The 17,310-nt window shown below is 28.7% G+C and overlaps 1 protein-coding gene across 1 annotated transcript in view; it reads left to right on the top strand.

The window, feature by feature from the left end:
* The window catches only part of LOC111674864 (putative uncharacterized protein DDB_G0277255), a 51,666-nt gene extending 35,281 nt beyond the window's left edge, over positions 1 to 16,385 (top strand). The window contains exons 2-8 of the mRNA XM_046949392.1: positions 3,959 to 5,291; positions 8,156 to 8,439; positions 11,360 to 12,205; positions 13,354 to 13,667; positions 14,013 to 14,185; positions 15,767 to 15,890; positions 16,009 to 16,385. Coding sequence (XP_046805348.1) covers positions 4,369 to 5,291; positions 8,156 to 8,439; positions 11,360 to 12,205; positions 13,354 to 13,667; positions 14,013 to 14,185; positions 15,767 to 15,890; positions 16,009 to 16,137 — 2,793 coding nt within the window. The 5' untranslated portion in view covers positions 3,959 to 4,368 and the 3' untranslated portion in view covers positions 16,138 to 16,385. The remainder of the gene's footprint in view (positions 1 to 3,958; positions 5,292 to 8,155; positions 8,440 to 11,359; positions 12,206 to 13,353; positions 13,668 to 14,012; positions 14,186 to 15,766; positions 15,891 to 16,008) is intronic.
* Positions 16,386 to 17,310: the final 925 nt, after the last annotated feature.

Below are 17,310 nucleotides of genomic sequence, written 5' to 3'. Positions count from 1 at the left end.
AAGGTGAATCAACGACATAAACTGCTAAACAAATGTAATATCCGCTACTATGTTAATTGTAGATATACAAGCCTATTTACAACATTATCCCGCAAATATTTTTAATTAGTTGACATTTATAGTACTGTATATGAGCGCAAAAGCTCTTGGAGGATATTTTTATACACCTAACGATCCATTATTTGTTTCATTTTTTTAAAATCTTCTATTATTTCTTTACTTTTATTTTCATGGAATATATATTAAGATTCATTTCGTATCTAAAATTGCAAATAAATGCATTTCCGAGAGCAATGTTCAAAAATCGTGTGTATACTTAGTAAGTTTTGTGTGTCGATAAATCTTTCTGTGAAATCAGATATTTTTGCGGAATCAGATTAATTTTAAATAATCATATCTGTAAAAAGCTCCATTAATGTCTAAAGCAATTGCTTTAAAAATTCGACATAGCTTAGTAAGCTGTCTGACTTATCTTTTTTTAAACCATTTTGCTGCATTCCATCCCTGGGCTATTAATTTTAAATAATCATATCTATAAAAAGTACTTGATCAAAAATAGCTCCATTAATGTCTAAAGCAATTGTTTTTAAAATTTGACATAGCTTGTCTTTTTTTAAACCATTTTGCTGAATCCCATCCCTGGGCTATTATTTAATAGTATGTATTTTTTTTTTTTTTTGTAATAGTACAATTATGTAAATAGGTGTGTTTAATGTTAAAAATATCGATTATCCATGTGTATATATAATTAATTAAATAATTTATTATATCAATTGAAGCAAAAACAATGCTATTATAACAATGAATATACATAATGAAAATATAGCAAAAAATTTCAACAGATAAATACAAAAATTAAAATGATGGGTTTTTATTTAGAGAACAAAATTTAATTACAAATTAAATCTTTTTTAATAAGTTTTGTAATTAAAAAGAACAAAAAAAAAACGAATATTTGCTACATAATTTATAATTTATGGTATTTTATGGAATTTCAAACGTTAATAATAAAGCATAAAATTTGCTTAAAAATTTAATTTTACAATATTTTAGCATTTTTGTAAAACAATTTAATAAATATTATTTTATTAAATTTTACTATTTTATATTGAAAAAAAAGACTTCCTTCCTACTTCAAAAAACATAACTAAATCAAGAATTTTATTTGGAATTTACTTTCTTTTTTCAATATTCAACAATGTAATAAGAAAGGTTTTTGGCAAAATATTTTATAATTTCATTCTACTTTTTGTCATATTAATAAAAGATGAAAAAACGAATAAATAAAATAACTAAACCTTTTTAAAACACGTTAAAGTTTCATCAACATCAAGAGTTAGCAAGAAATTTTTGAGAAATTTTTAACTGTACTTGACCTTTTTTTTGTTTTGGTTGGGCACATGCAAATAGAAATGTGACAGGAAATGAAAATTAGAAAAAAGATACAGAGAAAAAAAGTTTCAAGGACACATCATGACTTTTTCAAGATACATTTATAATTAATTAAATGCAATGAATATTTAATGAGTCAACATAAAAAAGTTTCTTTGGAAAAACACAAAAAAGGTTGTAATTTCTTTTTTTATGTATTTAAATCAAACTTCTTTAATTTGGTTTATTGAAAAGAATATTAAATGCATAACATAAGATTTGATGGTTTACAGAATGAATGTTTCAAAGGCCTTTTAGTTTGCTACATTTGTGATCTTAGAGAAGATTATCTTTAATTAAAGGCACTAGTACGTTCTGGAATCTACTTTATGTCAATAATTTAATTTATGACTAAAAATGTTGACTATGTTAAAAATGGCAACGTTTATCGAAGCATATTCTACGCTAGAAGGCCTTGCATTAATCCTTATGCCGAACCTTTAACAATAATCGAAGAGGTCAGGGACTTGCAATAAAAAGTAATAATTAAAAAAACAAACTAAATCAGACCCTTAAAAATCAAAATACTTTATAAAAGTAGGCATAATAAAACGACTACTTTTTGTTTAGATAATTCATGTACGTAAGTGATAAAGTTTAAGTAAATTTTATGTAGCATTTTAGAATGTATGTATGTAGATAGATAGATAGATAGATAGATAGATAGATAGATAGATAGATAGATATATAGATAGATATATAGACAGACAGATAGATATATAGATAGATAGATAGATAGATAGATAGATAGATAGATAGATAGATAGATAGATAGATAGATAGATAAATAGATAGATAAATAGATAGATAAATAGATAGATAGATAGACAGATAGATAGATAGATAGATAGATAGATAGATAGATAGATAGATAGATAGATAGATAGATAGATAGATAGATAGATAGATAGATAGATAGATAGATAGATAGATAAATAGATATATAGATAAATAGATAAATAGATAGATAGATAAATAGATAGATAGATAGATAGATAGATAGATAGATAGATAGATAGAAAGATAGATAGATAGATAGATAGATAGATAGATAGATAGATAGATAGATAGATAGATAGATAGATAGATACTTAGTTAGTTGGTTAGTTAGTTAGTTAGTTAGTTAGTTAGTTAGTTAGTTAGTTAGTTAGTTAGTTAGTTAGTTAATTAGTTAGTTAGTTAGTTAGTTAGTTAGTTAGTTAGTTAGTTAGTTAGTTAGTTAGTTAGCTAGTTAGTTAGTTAGTTAGTTAGTTAGTTAGTTAGTTAGTTAGTTAGTTAGTTAGTTAGTTAGTTAGTTAGTTAGTTAGTTAGTTAGTTAGTTAGTTAGTTAGCTAGTTAGTTAGTTAGTTTTCAAATCCGCCCCGTGCTACAGGTGTTACTCCAGTACACTAATTACTATAATGTCATTCTTACGTAATTTATACGCATGCAACAAGTATCTGCTTATACTTAGGTTCGTTATAGAACTATCCTAAGTCACATCTTCTTATAAAATTTAATAGATAGACCTTTCTTCTAATCTAATCTAATCTAATCTAATTTTATAAATATTTTTTTCCATAATGAGATTAAAATTAGGTAATAATTGACTCCCATTTTGGAAGATTGCAAATTTTATTATACAAATAAACAGAGTGTTATATAGAGACGCAGACGTACAAACGGATGTACATATGTAAGTCACTATACTTCGAATTTCAAAGGTGCATATTCCTTAATAATCGTACTAGAGTAAATTTGAATTATCTTTTTATACCCTTCACCTTCGTGAGAATGGTATAAAATCTTTCGATCCTACAAAGTATATATATTCTGGATCCTTATAGATAACGGTGTCGATTAAACCATGTCCGTCTGTCTGTTGAAATCAATTTTCTGAAGACTCTAGATATCTTCGGGATCCAACTCTTCAGTTATTCTGTCAGACAAGCCATCGATAAGCTTTCTATTTAAAATCAGCAAAATCGGTCCAAAATTAACTGAGATATGGGCAAAAACCTGAGACTACCTAAGAAAATTTCCTTAATAAATTATAAATTAAAGCATAAAAAAAAGAACAAGCAGATATGTTGGTAATACAGCTCATATTTGTTTGAGGGTGGTAATACAGTTTGATGGTGGTAGTACAGTACAACGGTTAATATTTCTTTCTGCGCTAATGCAGTTTATATTTGTTTGTGTGTATGTTATGTGTGACGTGTGTACAAGTAGATTCAATACGCAGCTATTTATTTGTTATTGTAGTTTTTACTTACTTTGATGCAGATATAAAATGTAAAATTATAATAAAATACAAAAATCAATTGAATTGGTAAAGGGTATATAAGATTCGGCATAGTCGAATATAGAAATCTGACTTGTGTACTTTTTTATTGCAATTACTTGTAATAAACTTTGCAATTATAATCATTCGCCGGATATTAAGATAATGTCAAACACAATTATAAATTCAAAATTTATTAAGCTTAATTAACAAGATTTTCTTTTATTGTAATTGATGTAAAACTTATTTTGCCTTTATTTACAGATTCAACATCTAAATTAAATACCATAACAACCACAATGTTTCCAAATGCTTTTGCGATAATTTTTTATCAGCTGTAATCAAAATGAAGTACAATTTCATTACGTGACTTTCAACTATGAAATTTTGAAATGTTTCAAGGATAAATACCAGCATGAAATGTATAAGTAAAAAACTTGGGGGTGTTGGATAGAACACGACTAAAAAGCAAATTGTGTTTTTTGCTATAAAAAAGCAGCTAGAAAAAAAGAACCTAGTTATAGAATAAAAGATCTTACATAAAACATGTAGAGAATTTTTGCTGTATTATACACAAGAAAGGAATAAAAAAATTAATTGCTCAAGACTTTTTGTAGCTTAAAAATAAACAATTTTTTACTTAACATTTTTTAAGAAAATATTAAATAGAAACTATGCACAAGAAACAACGAAAATTCCAACAGCCAAAGTGTCTGCATGTTATAACCTGCCTTTTATTTAGTTGTCTGGTACTTGTATTAGAATGGCAGGCTACTTTAGCAACACCCATTATAACGACAGCTGAAACTACTTCAACAGCAGCAGCCAACAGAAGGTTAAGAAATCATGAAAAGCCTGTTAGAGGTGCAGGCGGAGGTGAAGGAGGCTTAAGACGCAGTCGAGTTGGTGGCATTGAGGGTGGTACAAGTGCTGGTAGTTCGCCATGTGAACATAAAAGCCTTAGTGAACTCATCAAAACAAGTCCAGTGATACTTAAGGCCTTGGGTGCCCACATTTTTAATCATGACGATGATGAAGATTTACGTATTTTGCACAATAGTAACGATGCATTATTGTTAAAGTGGCAAAATGAACAAAATAAAGTTCTTGCATCTTTAAAAAGAATACAAAAAGTACACAAATTTACAACGTCATCATCATCGTCGTCGTCCACATCGTCATCATCCGCAACTTCAACAAAAACTGCTGAAAAAACACGACAGCAACAAAGCAAACAAAAGCAACAGCAAACTTTTAGTGATGCTGCAACTAATAGAGCCGCCATGCTGGCGTCTATGAATGCTGATGCCATTTTAATAACATTAACACCGGAAACAATCTACAAAGGGGCATCGTTACTAAAAATGACACCCAATGCTGCTGAACATGCAACATCACATAGCACGAGTAGCAGTAGCACCAGCAGTAGTAGTAACAATTTTGCCAATGGTAGTGGTAATGGTGGTGGCATTAGCACCAGCAGCAATACGAATGACAGTAATAATGGCAACAGTGCCAATGGTGGTAGTAGTGGCACTGGCTCAAGCTACAACAGTGGCACTATTAATTCATCAGAGGCTTCGTATTTATATGAGGGGTAAGTGAACAAAAAAGGAATGCACACAACAAATAAGAAATTGAAATTGTTGGATTAATGTTTTTCCCTTTTGCTACTATACAGCTTGTTCTTTTGTTTTGTTTTTTGCTATTTTTTTTCTGTTGGAACTTAATTTATGGTGGGGTTTAAATTGGAGCAATCAATTTATTTTTCCTTGTGCTCAAAAGTGCATATTTAACAATTAAGGATAAATGTAAAATAGTGTAAGAATAAAAGTGAAATTGAAATTGTAGCATTCAGCTTATGGAAGAGATTTAACCATAAGATTAAAATATACGGGTATCATTAAGGATTTTTTTATTTTTTCAATATTTTAATACACTTTAAGAAGCATACGGGCACTGTTTGAACAGTTTTATATAAAAACTTTTAGTTGTTTTTTATACCCTCCAACACCATTAGTTGATAGGGGGCATGTATAACTTTGTCATTCCGTGTATAACACCAAGAAATATTCATCTGAGACCCAACAAAGTATATATATTCTGGGTCCTTCTCAAATTCTGAGTCGATTTAGCTATGTCCGTCTGTCTGAGTAAAACACGCTCACGATAAAACAAAGCAATAGAATTTAACCGAATTCACCCAAAATGTTCTCTGTTTTCCTAAGTTGTTTGGTATTGGAAATGGGCAAAATCGGTTCACATCGGGAAAAGTTATGAATCAAAATTTGAAACAACCTCGAAAAAACAAGCATTTTTTACACATTCTGATGTAATTTTCTCGAAAACTATGCAAGATAATTCCATAAAAATCGGCATACATCCGTTTCTACATAAGATCTCAATCTCTGCTTAAAATCACTAGAATCGGTCTACAATTTCATATACCTCCCATACAAAGAACATATTCCCGGAAATTTGGTTTTTTGTTAATAACATCCGTCGGAATGTAGATCTCATCACAAAATTTTAGAAATAAACATTTTATGACAATGGAATTTATTTAGTGGAAAATTTTACAAATTTGGTACAAGTATTAAGATTTAGCTATGTCCGCCATTCCATGTAAACATTGTAATCAAACTACGGGTCGAAATTTTGAAGATAATTCAATAAAATTTTGTACATGATCTTCTATTGTCCCAGGAACGAAGCCTATTAAAATCGCTTAAGATCGGTGCATTATTTAACCTAGCCCCCATACAACTGAACCTCCGGATAGTGCTTGTAAACCTTGTAATCAAATTACTGGTTGAAATTTTGAAGATAATTCAATGAAATTTGGTACATGATCTTATATTATCCCGGAGATGAAGTCTATTGAAAATGGTTTAACATTAATGATTTCACCTAGCTCCCATATAACTAGAACCGCTGAATAGTTCTTTTAAGTTTATAATTATGTTTAATATACTGGTATGTCGATAAAAAGCTGCAAAACTAAATTCTATACTAGCCTTGATGACCCTCATCAACCCTGTAATGAAAGGACCTCATTTGACCTTAGCTCCATAAAAAGCTCCCTTAAAAATTTGACTTAAATGTCCACAGTTTTATTAAATAATAAATGGCTTAAGTATGTCTGAGGCAAGGTACAATTCAACTTTTATATTTTATTATAAAAACTTGATCACATTTTACTTTTTGTAACAGGTGTAAGATATTATATGGTCGGCCTCGCTGGACTATAATTTCTTACTTTTTGTTACTGTAAAATTTGTGTACGATCGATCCATAATTAATCATACCCAGTGAAATATTTTCAAATTTTGGTAATGAGTATTGTAGGTAATGTAGTTATTTCATATATTACTTGGTAATGAATTGTCGTTATCAATAAAATAAATAAATTTTTTTGAATAAACAATAAAAAACAAAATTATAATTTTCCACTTTAAATTCAATTCTATTCATTTTTATCTCAAATATTAGAAATTATTTATTTTCATGTAAAATCCTCTTCTATATAAAGAAATTAAGTTTATTAAATTTATGTTTCGGAGATTTATCAACGAGTTCCAGATCTCATACGTTCCAATGAACTAGTCTATAACTATGTATTGCTGAAGAACTTATTAGAAATACTTTAGAAACACAAAACTGGATGTAGAAGTAAAGGCGATATCAATATTTTCAAGATTTCTTTTCAGAAATCTGAAATGTTCTGCATAAACCCATTCTAATAAGTAGGTAAATCAGAACAACTTATTACAATGTTTCTGAAGTATTGTTATAAAAATCATCCAATAAATATTATTTATTTAATGGTGACTATGTACGGCATGGATGAATATAACACTCTTACTTGTTTAATATTTAAATGTTTTTAAAATCTTGAATATTTTAATTTGTTAACCGATGTTTTTGTGCCATTTAAAATGTGTACTCTACTGCGTATGGGTAATACTATATTATTATAAATAACGTATACGTAAATAGTCCTTTACGTTTAAGTATATATATTTTCAACAAAATTTTATGAAATTCTGATTCAATTCGATGTTTTATGTTTTCAATCCCATATTGATGGACCCTAGAAAAATAACTTTGAAATCCATATATTTTAAATCTAAGCCTCCACATATTGTTTACAGGCCTTATTTATAAATCAAACATTATTAATATTTACGCAACTTCTTGTAGAATGATCCGCTGTGTAACGGTTGCATGATTTTGTTTTTCATATATTCAATAAATTTTTTAAATGAGTATAAGTTTTTTTAATATTTGTTCATCCTTTGTAAACTAATAAGTATTTAATTGCATTTTTTAATATTAGTAGAATAAAGTGAAAAAAATATTGATTGATTATCTGCAATTATTTTTATATGTATATCTATATTATATTGTTTTATTAAATATAATATTTTTATATTCTTTTTTTTCGATATTTATTTGCAGCCAATTAAATGCAACTGTTCAACCATTATCATGTTTTGATGAAAATTTATTGAAAATGTTACCAAGTGATTTAATTATCTTTGGCAAATTGATAACAATAGAAGAGCAACAACGACAACAAGATGATTTATTAATGGATATCCATGACTACACATCATCCTCATCATCGACATTATCACAGCGTCGCCAACAGCAACAGCCAACAAAGGATGTGTTGAAAATCAGTATAAATGGTCTGCATCGTTGGTCATCACAGTTTGAGAATTACATATGGAAACATTTGGGTAAGTAGGATTATTATTTAAATAAATATTATTATTTTTTTAAGATTACCAAATGTTATATTAATAAGTATATGCATGTATTGGAATTTCATTTTAACCAAATAAATTGCTTAAAATCTTTCTTAAGTTAAATTTACCTTTCCTAATACTCTTTTACTCATATCTCTACACTATATCTTTATACTTGAAACAATCCTCTTGAGTATGAACTTCATTTATGTATATATTTTTTTACAATTGTATGAAAATATATCTATTCATTTTATTTAGCAACAGTTCATTATTTTTATCTTATTGATTTTTTGCATTTCGTTTTTGTCTCCAATGCATGGCAGCGTTTGTTCTACATCCATACCTTGTGGTACGAGTTGAATTTTTCTATGACTTAAAATATGTACATACTTAAGTATTTTTTTTTTAGATTTTTCTATTTTTTTATTATTTTTTTTTGCATTAAAATACAATTGACTTCATTTCTCATTCAGAGCAGAGTGGAGTACGTTGACATGTTGGGTTCATGTTTTATATTTGTTTCATTTTTCTTTTTATTTTTTTTTTAGAATTTTTTTTTTATTTCATGTATCTATTTTAACATTGAAAGCGACTGTATTCAGTGATTTAATAAAAAACAAATCGTATGAGTTTAGAAGGGAATTTGTAATTTACGTAAATAAGTAAGGGAAAATATTTCAGAGCAATAATAAATTAAATTTATTATAAAATTTAAGAAATGTTTTTCGAATTTTAATTTTTAATGCAAATATTAAGAAAATTTATAATATTAGCAAAACTATATAACAATTTCAACGATATAATAAGTTTGACCTACTTACTGAGGTAAAACCTACGTTGGAAAGTAATGTGTTAAAAAAAGAACTTTATGTGTAGAACAAGAACCGAATGATATACATTTGATGCTATAAATTTAAGGGAAAAAATCTGCGTTTTCAGTTTTTCATTTCGCGATCCTGTGTCCTTTCAAAACCACTTCAAAATTTTAAAAAGTACATTTTTCAAAAATGTCTTTTAAAATTGTTATCCTTAAAAAATCAATTAAAATTTTTAATATTATTTTTTCAAAAAAATCTTGAAATATATTTTATACATCTTTTGATCCTGACTGCAGAGAAAAAATTATCGGTAGTTTATTTTCAATTGACATGTTTTAATTTTCTTTATTTTTTATTTAAACAAATTTTTATTTGTATTAATTGTTTGGTTTTTTGAAACTGTTTGAAACTAAAGTGTAAAATTTTGATTAAATTTTAATTTTTTAATTGATTGAAAAAAATTTTCTGGGCTTCTTTTCTATTTTAGATTTATTTTTAATATTTTATTTTGATTTTTTTTTTTTAAATTTTAGGCATATAATATTCAAGTTTCCTTACCAATTGGTTAAACACTTTATATGTTAAATTGCGTCAATAAAGTGATAATTTTTGTAAATGCTAAACGCATTGTTAAAGGTCTAGTATTCGTTTAACGTTGTGTATAATCGATTAATAATTTGATTGTTTTAATCACCTTCTTAATTGATTTTTAAAAAATTCTCTATCAAACAGTTTAATTTATTTGATTAATAAATTAAATATTTAATAAATATTTAATTTATACAATTAATGAATTAATCAATTTTAAATCTTGTCTCAATTATTGACATTAATTATTCTGATTAATTCTTTATTTTGAAAAAAATATATATATTTTTATTTTTTTACAAATTTGGTAATTAATATCATCATTTTGGTTATAGGTGCAAAACTTGCTTGATACTATTATTTTGTTAATTAAAACTCATTTTTAGTTTTTTCTGTGTAAATAACAAAAATAACACAAAATATTTTACAACTCTTTTTGTTAGCTTGACATCAAATTTGGCATTGTTTGATCAATAGAAGTATTTTAAAATATTTTTTGAAAAATATGCTTTTTAACACTTTGAAGTCCTTTGAGTGTCGGAAGGTGAAATCGATTAATAATTTGTTTTATTCACCTTCTTAATTGATTTTAAAAAAATTCTCTACCAAACAGTTTAATTTATTTGATTAATAAATTAATAAAAAATCAAATTTGTATATATTAAATATTTAGTTTAAACAATTATTAAATTAATCAATGTTAACTTTTGTCTCAATTATTGACATTAATTGTTCTAATTAATTTGTTATTTAAAAAAAATATATATTTTTTACAAATTTGTTAATTGATATCATAATTTTAAGGCTAAATGTAACTATGGGAGAATTACTCTGTAACTCGATTCGAAAGAAAATGTATGTTAAATACATTGTGTAATTGATATCATCATTTTGGTTATAGGTGCAAAACTTACTTGTTACCATTTAATAATTGAAACTAATTTTCATGAACATTTTTCCGACAGCAGAAACTTCTTGTGAGAAGATCAGCTAAAAGATTAACTTTATAAACGGGTTCAAAGAATGTTAGGTCGTCCTTGACTGAATCACCTCATCAATACTAACGTATTTATTGTGCGGAAATTAGTAAAAAAATTGCAATATCTTCTTATTTATGTCTTTCCCTAGAGAACCAAGTATTACTAGTGATTACTCACATGAGAATAATTGCGAATCAAAACTACATAAGTCCCTATAATATTTATACTTCATGCTGGGTGACTAACTGCTCAATACTTCAATTCATATGCTTCAATTTAAAAAATCCTTAAATTTCTGCAAAGTATTTTATTATTTGCTAAACATTTAAACATCTTTTTAGGATCTAAAATACGAACATAATTAAAACATTTAATAACATTTTGTGCAACTGTTTAATAGCTTTTCAATGTAAAAAAAGTAACAATAATTACTTGACAATAAAATTACATTGAAAATAAATTAACCAGAGATTTTTTATTTTTATAATGATTGTTCTGTTCATTTTTATATACCACTTACAGGTTGGGACGATTGGAGTGATTTCACCGTGTGCAGTGTTGCCTGTGGCAAAGGTGTTCAACAACGTTTTCGACGTTGTCTATTGGATAATCCAATGGTTAATTTGAACATGAATTTCAATAATGCAGATGACGAGGACGATGATGATGTAGACATAGATGTTGATACCGATGTCGTTGTAGAAGTAGATGAGGAGGAAGAAGGTGAGGTGGAGGACGATAATGAAAGCTTAATAGTTGATGATGAAATAAATGAGCAGCAGAAAACAAAAGATGTGAGAGATAGCAGAAGTGATGAAGAGCATACAGTGAACAATGTAAATACCACGGTTGGAAAAAAGAAGGAAGTGGCCAAAACAACAACTCCAGCAACGGATGTTAATAATCATCATTATTACAGCAACGACAATATGTTGCTCAAAACGGATACTTTAATAACAGGCAACATGTTGCATTTTGTAACAACAGCACAAACGGAGATTAGAGTTGAAAATTCGACAACAGAAGAGCCCGAAGTTATGCGCATATTTGAGGGTCATTTCAATGATACATTTAGTGAAAAAATGTCAACGTTATCAGCGCCACTAGCTGCATCAGCAACTTTAACAATGAACAATGAAAAATCATTTAACAAACAATCGTTGTTGTCATCACCATCAACGTCATCATCGTCATCATTATCATCGTCAGCTTCATTAAAGGATAAAAAGGATACTAGAAAATTAAAAAAACAGCAACAACAATTGAAAGTTAAGCGCAAAAAACATAAATCAGCAAAACTATTTTCAACCATGTTCTGTGAGGGCTACAACATTGAACAAAGGAATTGCAACAGTTTCGAATGTAATGGTAAGTGTCACTGATATAATATTTGTTTTGTTTTTGTGTCAGTTTTTGTTGCCGACACTTGAAGCAAATTGGTTTGCAGTAACATGTATAATGATTATTTAATTCGGTTCAACTGTCTGGAAGTTGATTGTATACAGAGGACTGGATCATCACATTCTATGAATCTTTAATTTCTATATTTGTTTATTCTATTGCCGCCTAAAGGACTGGGTGCCAATAGAAGGAATTAAAGCCTACTTTTTTCAAAATTTCAAGTAGGCGTAATGCCACACCCACATACAAAAACACCAGTATGTTAATAGTGTTTATAATATTTTTTAACTTTATTCTGGAATATTTTTACATATTGTTGACAAACAAAGAGATTTTCTTCAAGAGGGTTCATAGGAGAGTAGGGGTAAATAGGGGACATATTTTTATATGTTGGTAGAGGAAGTTACGTCTACTTCAAAGTTTACATAGATAACTTTTAATTTAATCGTGTTATTAGTATTTTCATTTTCTGAAGGGGAGTTAGGGTCAAACTTGGCCTGATCATTACAAAAATCGGTAGTATTACTAAGAGTTCTATAAAACTAAATTTTGCCGATTTTTGTTTACATAATAGAATATTTTATGTAATTATGAGCCCAATAGCCCTTTTCGGGGATAGGATTGCATGGAAGCTAGGCGAATTAATGGACCGATTTCAACTGTTTTCAATAGCCTTTGAACTTTAACCAAGAGAAGAGTTTGTGTCAAATTTCATCAAATAATCTTTAAGTTGCCACCTGTTGTGTACGCACAAGTTTTACATGGACACACAGACAGACGGACGGGCGGAAAGACGGACATAGCAAAATCGACTCAGAAAGTGATTCTTTGAGGTGGATGTAGGACTAAAAATTTTTGGGTGTTACAAACATCATCACAAACACATAGCTAAGCAGACATAACACCTTCCATACTAAATAATATTTAATTCATTACTAATTACTTAATGTATCATATGATCGCCAAAGCTCAAGACCGATGTTAAAACTTAAAAAGCTATTTAATTTTTCACTCATTGCCAAAGATACGAACTTGCTTATTATTACATTACTTTTCAAATTTATTGAAAATCATTATCATTAATGATTCTATATGATTTGTTTCTCTTATTTCAGATGATATTAATGACTTATTGAAATTTTATCGTAAATATCCCACAACCAATGATGAAACCAATACAGTATCTACGCAAACAATGACTATGGACTTAAATACAATAGCGGCAGCATCGTCATTCTTCTCAACAATAAGTGGTTCTATGGCTGTTGCAGCATCATCGTCATCTTCATCGACCATAAATACAGAAACGGATGGAGCAGAAACGAATAATCAAAATCTTAATACATTTACAACACCCATCAATATGGGTTATGTACAAAATTGGCATAATTCATTAAATTTTACTATTATGTTGACTTTAAGAGTTAAGGTGAGTATGTGGCTAGAAGGCAAATTGTTCAGAAATTCCAATTGAATTGTTATGAAGTCTTTTTGAAATCACTAGCAGAGGTAGAAAGAATACCAATTAAATATTTCAATTCATGTTTTTGTTTACAATTCCCATAAGGTAGCTAAAATATGGCATTCTCATTTAAAATACTATTTATTTGCTTAAATTTTACTAAACTTAAATAATCCTTTTTAATAAACCTTTATTTCTGTATATATTTTTTTATTTCACATTTCCCTTTATCTATTTTATGACAATTCCTATACCAATTTGCTGCCTGTGCATTTGGTTGCCTTTGGCAATCATCATTCCATAATAACACAGAATGATAGTTGTTCTACAGCGACAATATTCTCCATACGCAATTCCACACACAATCTCTATTTGGAATCCTGCAAAGATGGTTTACGTTTGTACTTAGAACGAGATAAAACTACCGAAATGTTACCCATTAAATTTAATTTATACGATTACCATTGGCATCAAGTGGCTATAAGGTAAGTGGGTTTATGAGTTTTGTTATATCAAATGGTTTGTATTAAAAAATTGGTCAATTTTTGGTTTAAATTTATTGGAAAGGGTTGGTGTGTGTGTGTGCATTTTAAGCTTATGGTAGGATAAACATTTTGATTTTAAATTTGGAATTTAAATTTAATGATTTTTTTTAGATTTAATTTAGATTTTTGGAAAAGAAAAAGTAATTTAAATAAAAAAAGATTTGTTTGGAATGTCACAACCTCATCGAAGTACGGATGTGTGAATCCAGAAACCTGCCTTGTTAGTATTAATCCATGATGACTTTACTTTTCTTAGAAACAACGTGAGTTAAATATGATCCATTACCAGTAAACATTTTGAACTGTAAAGAAATTTTCGAAATAGGGAATTGGTCGTGTATTAGGTTTTAAATCACCATGAAATCCCGACGACTTGTGTTCAATAAATACCACTACATGAACACCGAGGCACAGAGTGTGTAATTGACTGATCGGATCTTATATGGGAAAAATATGTGGAAATGTTGCTCGTCTTAACCACACAAAATGTTGAGATCGGCGGAGTTTGAGTCTTATTAAAAGACACACTGTATAGACATTGCGGCCTGTGGTAGGTTAGTGGTTAGGTTTGATTCCAACCTGATACAAGAAGTTCGCAAAATAATTTTTTTTGGACTTGATTTATGTACATACACTTTTCACCCCCGGGGGCATGTTTCCATGATAAAATCTCCATCATGGTGTATTGGTAAAGAGGTGATACTCTGCCGGGACTATAAACTGGTGATGTCGAATGTATCCTTGGCTTCGCTTCGGAATGATTTGGCATGAGGTCTAACCAGAGCACCATATAATTTGGCACTACGGGTGGCCAGTTGCCGCAGGACTATGTCCTGGCTGGTCAGTTGGTTTAGGTTCCTTCGGTATGCACGTAGTGGCTGTGGTTTAATACCCAAAATCGCGGTGAGAGAATGTTGGTTAAAGGACTGATATACCCTATACCTAATGGGTTGGATAAATCTCTCTTCGAACAGGTCTGTGTACAAAGCAGCATATGCTGGATTCCTAAACCCCATCGGTATCTCTTACCTTTCGTGTAGTGGGATGCCAGTATATGCTGAGGAATTGTCAGGTCAGTTTTCAATGGTTGCCTTGCCGTAGATCGACCTTTATGATCATGGGAATGGAATTGATGCTAAAATTGGTGAAAGATCGGGAAAGTTTCCATATATTGGAGATTAGTACTGATTTAGTATGCTTTTTTATGCTTCGGGGAAGTTCTTCGGTGCTGTTGCCATCTCAACAGGATACAACTAACTAACTAACTAACTAACTAACTAACTAACTAACTAACTAACTAATAGAATTACATATTTTACATGGAATGAACGGGCGCACAGACATAGCTAAATCGTCTTGGAAAGTTACTGATATACTTTAAGGTGGAAGTAGGATTAAAAATTTTGTTGCAGACATCAGCACAAATGAATAATACCCTTCCCAATATAGTGACATAGGGTTTAAATATTATAGTTGCTTGTGTTTACTTTAAGTTTTCTCTTCTATTTACATTTCAAATAGCATACAGAATGGTGATTTTATATCAATTCACGTTGATTGTTCCTGGACAAATAGTTTTGTTGTATCAAAACGTTTATTTTCACTGCCCGTCACAGCGGATGTTGAAATAGGCAGAGGGTTCAATGTGAGTAAAACAATTTAGTAACAGTAGTAAATATATTTTAAACGTTTTTAACTTAAGCCATTAAGATAAATGACTAAAATCTAATGTAATTTTTTTCATCTTTTTTTCGTTACAACAGGGTGAATTACAACAACTCCTAATACTACCCGAACATCAAGAACGCTATCAGTGCTCTGAGAAACGTACATCCATAAACGAAGTAAAACGCTATATAATCGATACATTTATCGATGATTATGCCAACTAAATATTATTGAAAATTGTGAAGGAACAATAAAAAAATTAAAAAATAAAATTACTTACGAATAGGAAATATTATACTATTAGTAATTTGCTAAAGAATGAAATATATAAACATATATAAAAAAAGTAATAATGTGAAGACCCCCCTGAATATTCTGAATATATTTTTCATAAATTTTAAAACTATTAACAATAAATGTAATTGATAGATAAATTATACTTAATAATATTAAGAATGAAAATATTTAAAAATGTGAAAAAAAACTTAATAAATATGAAAACTGCATTTAAACTGAAAACATTTGATTTTTTTTATGAAAAAATATAAAGTGGTAAGTAGTAATATATTCCCCATTTTCAATACCTAAAAGAAATATCTTTGTGGAAAAATTCAACTCTCTAGCATTTTCCGCTATTTGGAAGTTTTAATTATTTACTCAAAAACTACACTAAAACTTTATTGAACGTAAAAATTTCCAAAAAATAATTTTTCTATTGTTCAAAATAATAGACTTTTTAAATTTCTTTAAAAGGATTTTTTTTATTTCATGAAACTACAAAACTTAATTCCCATTTTATTTATATTATAGAAATCTAGAACCAAGGTGCTCATCATTGGTGTTTAAAACGCATAAAATACTTCTTCGACCGTTTTTCGTTTTTAGCAACGGAGTTTTATTTAACTGTTAAACTGTTTGCTGTATAAATATAATATATTTTTTATATAGACGGCCACCGATTTTATGAAGGAAATCTATTGGAATTTAAGTTTATACTGATCCTCTAGTTCTACTTCTATTCTAGTTCAGTTCTAGAAATATTATAGAAATCAGTTCTAGTTCAGTTCTAGTTCTAGTTCAGTTCTAGTTCAGTTCTAGTTCTAGTTCTAGTTCAGTTCAGTTCAGTTCTAGTTCTAGTTCTAGTTCTAGCTCTAGTTCAGTTCTAGTTCAGTTCTAGTTCTAGTTCTAGTTCAGTTCTAGTTCAGTTCTAGTTCAGTTCTAGTTCAGTTCTAGTTCAGTTCTAGTTCAGTTCTAGTTCAGTTCTAGTTCAGTTCTAGTTCAGTTCTAGTTCAGTTCTAGTTCAGTTCTAGTTCAGTTCTAGTTCAGTTCTAGTTCAGTTCTAGTTCAGTTCTAGTTCAGTTCTAGTTCAGTTCTAGTTCAGTTCTAGTTCAGTTCTA

This window comes from Lucilia cuprina, chromosome 4 (assembly GCF_022045245.1).
Source record: "Lucilia cuprina isolate Lc7/37 chromosome 4, ASM2204524v1, whole genome shotgun sequence".
NCBI lineage: Eukaryota > Metazoa > Arthropoda > Insecta > Diptera > Calliphoridae > Lucilia > Lucilia cuprina.
The sequence above is the reverse complement of the archived record's forward strand: the minus strand, read 5'-3'. Positions and strand labels throughout refer to the sequence as shown.